The sequence below is a fragment of the Chrysochloris asiatica genome, unplaced genomic scaffold (genome assembly GCF_000296735.1).
Source record: "Chrysochloris asiatica unplaced genomic scaffold, ChrAsi1.0 scaffold00104, whole genome shotgun sequence".
Lineage (NCBI taxonomy): Eukaryota > Metazoa > Chordata > Mammalia > Afrosoricida > Chrysochloridae > Chrysochloris > Chrysochloris asiatica.
The window spans coordinates 9,337,303-9,343,951 of NW_006408622.1; the positions used below are offsets into that span (position 1 = coordinate 9,337,303).

The following is a 6,649-nucleotide window of genomic DNA, read 5'->3' on the forward strand; positions in this document are numbered from 1 at the left end:
GTCTGTTCATCCTTTCAAGTGGGAATTTCCCATCTCTGGAGATCTGGATGTGGTTCTGGCTTCTACCTATAGTCTTATGTGTTACAGAGGCTCTGCAGGGAGCCTCCTTCACTGGGCATGTTGTAGCCCCATTTTAGATATTTCAATCAGTTATAGGCATAGGATGGACTTACAAGCTTTCTGTGGTGAAGCCCTGAATGTTTTATGACTAAAATAAGCCAATGAAGTGATTTAGTCTGTCATTAAAATCGTGGCTGCATTTTATTCTATCATCTGATTATTCCATAATGCCTATAACCAATTTCTGATTAAAGTTTTATCATCAAAATAACACTCCCCTTTCCAAATTTTTCTAGAAGGATATAAGCCAGGCTACCAGCTTTATGGGAAGCAATCAAAGGGAATTAAGATTGTACTTAATCATTATTATTATGTTCTTAGGATAAATTTCTAGGAATACAATAGCAAGAACCTAGGAGAATACTACTTTTGCTAATAGATTCTTTGGGCACCCTATACTTTGTCTTCCAGATAGCTCCATCAGGCCCCAAATGGTTGTTAGCATTTCTTATAACTTGTGGATTAATCACCATAGGGGACTTATAGCCACTTAGTGCTAAAGATTTCTGTACTTGTTTGCCTGGAGCTCTGAAACAAATCTATTTTATTTCTCTTCCCTCAGCTTGGCATTCTCAGGACTGCCCTTTCCAGGGAAGAAGAGGATATGACCAGGTCTCTTGTACGTTTTAAGCAGGTTATTTACTTCTGACCGTACTTTGCAATGCTGTAGTGTGTTAGTACAGTTCACCTAGGAAACTGAGGGGGAAAAATTGATAGATGAAAATCAGGATGAGGAAAAAGAGGAAATCAGAACCAAGGGAAATTTGGGACATGAATATGCAGGAAAACATCCATACACAGTTACTAAAATTAGGCTCAAATTTTAATTTTAATATGATCTGAAGGGGAACAAGAAGCTGAAACACAAACTTCATTTCATAAATTGTACTGTTTATGAAGAAGAAACTTAGCTGCTTAAGAAACACTAGGTCAAAATCTAAAATCATTCTTATAATTGTTAAACTCATTTTTTAAATGTATTTCTTGCTTAAGGATTAAAATTTAGACAATTTGAAGGAGTAAATGAAATATACATGCCTTTCAAGTAATCCTACATTTAAAAAAAATTGATCTTTTGATACAAGTTGAGGTAAAGTATACAGTAATATTCTACAGCAAATCTTGTGGTTTGGGTATATATAGCTTTTGACAGCTCTATGGTCTCAGATGTGGTGTTCTTCATCCTTTTACAAAATGACCCATTTTCCTCTGCTCTTGACTCTATTCCCACTTCTGGGGTCTTTATCAACTATCTCTCATACTTCTTTACTCATATGAATATTTCCCACTTCACTAACTTTTTTTCTCTCATCCTGAAAAACACACATCTTTTGACAGTATGATTATGTGATTTATCTACTTATTTCTCCTGTTACAAGAACAGCCCTTAGTTAGAGACGGACTAGGGTCCAAATTTTGATTCTGCCACCTAGTGTGTGATTGGAGGCAAGTTTCTGAATCTCGTTGTGCCTTAGTTACATCATCTATAAATAGGAATAATAATGGTATTTAGTCGATAGAAACAAATCTTGGGTGGGTTAGACATGCATATTAAGTGTTCCATAAATTATATGTATTTTTATTATTGTTATTAAGTGCCATCGAGTCAGTTCTGACTCAAAGTGACCCTAATAGTATATTTATACCACATATTAGAGCCTTCAGTTTGCCTCTGTTTTTGCATTGATGATCTTTATAGTTCTAGGCTTTACATTCAGGTCTTTTAATCCACCGTGAGCTCATTTTTTGTGTATGGTGTGAGATGTCTTGTTCATTTTTCTGCAAATGGATTTTCCATTTTACCAGTGACATTTGTTGAAGAGACTCTTCTCCACTTAATGCACTTTGTTGCAGATCAACTAATCATAGATGGATGGATTTAATTCTGTGAACTCCATTCTCTCCCATTGATCTGTGTGGCTTTCGTTGTACCAGTACCAACCAGGCTGTTTTGATTACTGTGGCAGTGTAATAGATTCTGAGCTAAGGAAGTAAGAGATCTCCTACTTTGTTCTTCTTTTTCAGTAATGCTTTGCTTATCCAGGGTCTCTTTTTCTTTCCATATAAAGTTAGTGATCAGTTTTTCTGTTTCTTTAAAGAATTAATTACTTCCAGAACAATAAATAAACTTCATGATAAATGGAGAAAAGATTGACGTCATCAAAGACTTTATTTTGCTTAGATCCACAGTCAGTACTCATGGAGGCAGCAATCAAGAAACCAAACAACGTATTGCATTAGGCAATTTTCAGTTGCCTTGTAAGCAAGTGAAAGCAAGACTGGAGAAGAATATTTAAAGTACCATGGACTGCCAGAAGAACAAACAAATCTGTCTTGGAAGTAGCATACCAGAATGCTCTTTAGAAGCAAAGATACTGAAACTTCATCTCTGTTACTTTGGACATGTTATCAGGAGAGAGCAGTCCCTGGAGAAGAGCATCATGCTTGGTAAAGTGGAGGGTCAGGGAAAAAGAAGAAGACTCCAAGAAGATGAATTGATACAGTGTCAGCAACAATGGGCTCAAACCTAACCATCGTAAGAATGGTTCAGGACTGTGCAGCTATCGCTTTCTCTGTTTTCTTTTCTGGTGTTCTAGATGACCTGTATTCTACCTAGTTAAAAGGAGTTACCAGACCAGAAAAACTAGATAGTGCCCAGCTACTACTATTGACTATTCTAATTAGGGCTGCTAGAGATGACCCTAATAGAAAATTTCAAGATCTATCTTAAAGAACAATACCATTGGTGATAGGATAACATCCAGACACCTACCAGGAAGACCAGTTAGTACCACTATTATTCAGGGTTACTCACCAAACACTAAAGCCAGTGAGGATGAAACTGAAGAATTCTACCAATTTCTCCAGTGTGAAATCGATCAAACATGCAATGGTGATGGGAATGTGAAGATTGGAGATAAAAAGGAAGGATCAGTAGTTAGCAAATATAGCCTTGGTGGTGTCAATAAAGCAGTTGGTAGAATTCTTCAATTTTATCATCAGTGACTTTAATGGTATGAATATTATTGCGGGGGTGTAGGTATTATCCTATCACAGACAGCATTGTACTTCAGGATAGTTCTTTTTTGACCATTTCTCTTGAATTTGATGTTTCTGACATTGTAAACACTATGACTGTTAGATTCAGTAAGGCCAATACCAATCCATTTAAGCTCACTAATGCTTAGGATATCCATTTTATGTATTCCATATCACTTTTTGACACCTTCCAATTTTCCTAGATTTATGCTTCATACATTCCTATTATTAAAGAATATTTGCAGCTGCTTCTTCCCATTTTAAATTGTGCCACATCTACAAATGAAGGCCCCCAAAGCTTTGCCCCATTCACATCATTATGGTCAACTCTACTTTGATGAGTCAGCTTTTTCCAAGGTCATATTTTGAGTGCCTTCTAACATGAGGCGTTCTTTTTCTGGCACTATATCTAACAGTGCCCTGCTGCTGTTCATGCAGTTTCAGTGGCTAACTATTCAGAAGTGGTCTACCTCTCCTTCTTCCAAGTCTATCTTAGTCTGAAAGCTCCACTGAAACCTGCCCACCATTGGTGATCTTGCTGGTATTTAAAATACAGTGGAATAGCTTCCAGCATCACAGCAACACGCAAGTCACTACATTACAAAAACCGACAGGCAAGCGGTAGAAAACTATGGCTAGAAGAAGCACGTAAAGTGACTCACAGCACTGCAATGGCAAAATACTAAGGTGAGAAATCCTGAGAATGGTAACGCAGCACGAAGAAGGAAACCAATATCATTGAACTTTACATGTAGAAATTGGTGACTAGATGCATGAACTATAATGTATGTTTTCATGAAAAAAAAAACCAAAAACCTTTCTTCACACCCTGTTTTCCCTCCTTTTACCTTCTTTCTCTTGCCTCCCATTTCTTGCCATGTTCCTTTTCTTACACGACCACCTGAGTGATCTCAGAAGACTAAGTCACATTCAGTTCTGCCAGCCTTGTAAATATACGAAGATAATAAATTCATAAGTTAACTGACTCAGTAGTTAACATACTTTGACAGTATATTTACTCTATAATTTATTTCCCCCTACAGAATAATACAAAATTAGATCAACAGGCATATAAAGATGCAGTTGGAGCCCTGGTGTGGTGCTGTAGGATAAGCATTGGACTGCAAGGTCTGTTTGAACCACATTTTGGCAGTTTAAACTCACCAGCCACTCCTCAGAAACCCTATACAGGGTTGCTATGAATCATAACTGACTTGCTGGCATTTAACAACATAACAACAAAGATGCAATATACCGTTTTTAGTGAACTCTGACCTCTGAGTACTTGTTAAATGAATTGTTATGTTTTGACCACAAAGCTCAATTTTGATGACTACACATTAATTAGGATTGTGTTTTTACAGGCAACAGTGACATTTACAGATGTGGCTGTGGACTTCAGCCAAGAGGAGTGGCAGCAAATGAAACCTGCTCAGAGGAACTTGTACCGGGAAGTGATGCTGGAGAATTACAGCAACCTAGTCACCGTAGGTGAGGATTGCATTGCTGTTTAACACAAAATTCCTCTCCATTTGCTAAAATGTGTGAACCCTAACTGGTTAGATGAGACGGGCCTGTCTGCTCTTCATATGACTGTATTCTTAGGTGCTTCCGTTTCCAAGATAAAGATGAATTACTTGTTTTTTTGTGCTGTCTTGGAATTCCCTGCTTCCTTACCTTTCATAAGTCCTCAAGCCCCCCAAATACTGCCTAAGATGTGGAGTGCGGTTTTCTCTAGTTATTTTTGTGTTCAATGTTAACATCCAGGTCTCTTGTGACAATAGGCTGTCAAGTCACCAAACCAGACGTGATTTTCAAGTTGGAGCAAGAAGCGGAGCCATGGCTGGTAAAGGAAACAATGTTTGGGAGGCACTGGTCAGGTGAGTGAGTGAAAACCAGCTAGTTTTAATTGAGAAAGCCACATGGCAGGTGTTCAGTGAGAGGTTAATACCATTGCACATTTTCCAACATTTTCTTAAAGTCTTTTAGAGTAACAAATGGTCTTTGATTATTGTAATGTTACCGTATAGTCTTACTACTCAGGCAGTATCTGTTTACTGTTTTCAAATTTTAGAGGGCCAGTTGTTGTTGTTAAGTTTCATCAAATCGGTTCCGACCCATAGCAACCCTGTATAGGGTTTCTGAGGAGTAGCTGGTGAGCTTGAACCACCAACCTTGTGGCTCAAACCAACTTTGCTGTCTAGCTCGTTAACCCACAACGCCACCCCAAGACCTCTTACCTGATTTCAAGATTTCAATTCATTCATAACCATACATTCGGGATTACTGTCTCTGTCTATAATCTATAGAATCACTCTTTGCATCATAGTTTTAGTTTTTTATGCATGCAGTAATTCATAGATGTGTAGTATTTTAAAAATGTATTTATTTGGCATTTAGACTCCTTTTCATTTTGAAAAACCTCTGAGTTTTATTTTGTAATGATATTCACACTGCATTATCCTTCACAACCTTTATAATCCCTTGCAGGATTAAAATTTTCTGGATGTCATCACTCACATCATCCAGTCCTTTCATTTGTTTTTAATATAATAAGACTCGGGTACAAAATATAAATTGTCCAAAAGATAGACTGAAAAGTACATGTAGACCCCCCCTTATCCTGACACCTAATTCCTTCTTTTCCCCAATGGCATATGCTAACTTCTTTATCAGAGTCGTCTTGGTTTTTCTTTATTGTTTAGTTTTCCATATGAATTCTAGACTCAACTGTCTATTTCCAGAGAAACCTAGTGGGATTTGTATTGGTTTTGTGTTAGATGTATAAATTAACTTAAGGAGATTTGACAACTTGAGACTTTCTACCCAAGAACTTGCTATTTTTTGTTCAGGTCTATCTACTTTTCTTTTCAGTTACACATTTTTATTGTGGTAAAGTATGATATGAAATTTGCCATTTTAACCATTTTTAATTATACAATTCAATGTTGTATAACCATCAATCTAGATCTTTTTAAAATCATTCTGTACATAAAAACTGAAGAAAAAATTCAAACCTCAAATTGCAATATTAAAGGATTCTGTGGGAAAAAATATTTAATGATGCAGGAAACATCAGAAGAATATGAAAAGTATACATAGATCACTGTATCAAAAATGAATGGTTGATGTTCAGCCTTTTCAAGAGATAGCATATGATCAAGATAGCATATGAATGCAGCACTGGAGGTGCTCACTCATCTATGCCAGTAAATTTAGAAGACAGCTACTTGACCAACCAATTATAAGAGATCCACATTTGTATCCATTCCAAAGAGAGGTTGCCCAATGGAATGCAGGAATCATCAACAATATCATTAATTTCACATGCAAGTTAAATTTTTCCAAAGCCCAAACTGGATTTAGAGAGGGATGTGGATCTAAGGATATCCTTGCTGATGTCAGATGAATCTTGGCTGAAAGTAGATAATACCAGAAAGATTTTTATCTGTGCATTATTGACTATGCAAAGACTTTCCACTGTGTGGAG

The 6,649-nt window shown here is 36.9% G+C and overlaps 1 protein-coding gene across 1 annotated transcript in view; it reads left to right on the forward strand.

The window, feature by feature from the left end:
- Positions 1-703: 703 nt before the first annotated feature.
- The window catches only part of LOC102819527 (zinc finger protein 420-like), a 58,146-nt gene continuing 52,200 nt past the window's right edge, over positions 704-6,649 (forward strand). Inside the window, exons 1-3 of the mRNA XM_006867400.1 lie at positions 704-739; positions 4,524-4,650; positions 4,944-5,039. Coding sequence (XP_006867462.1) covers positions 725-739; positions 4,524-4,650; positions 4,944-5,039 — 238 coding nt within the window. The 5' untranslated portion in view covers positions 704-724. The remainder of the gene's footprint in view (positions 740-4,523; positions 4,651-4,943; positions 5,040-6,649) is intronic.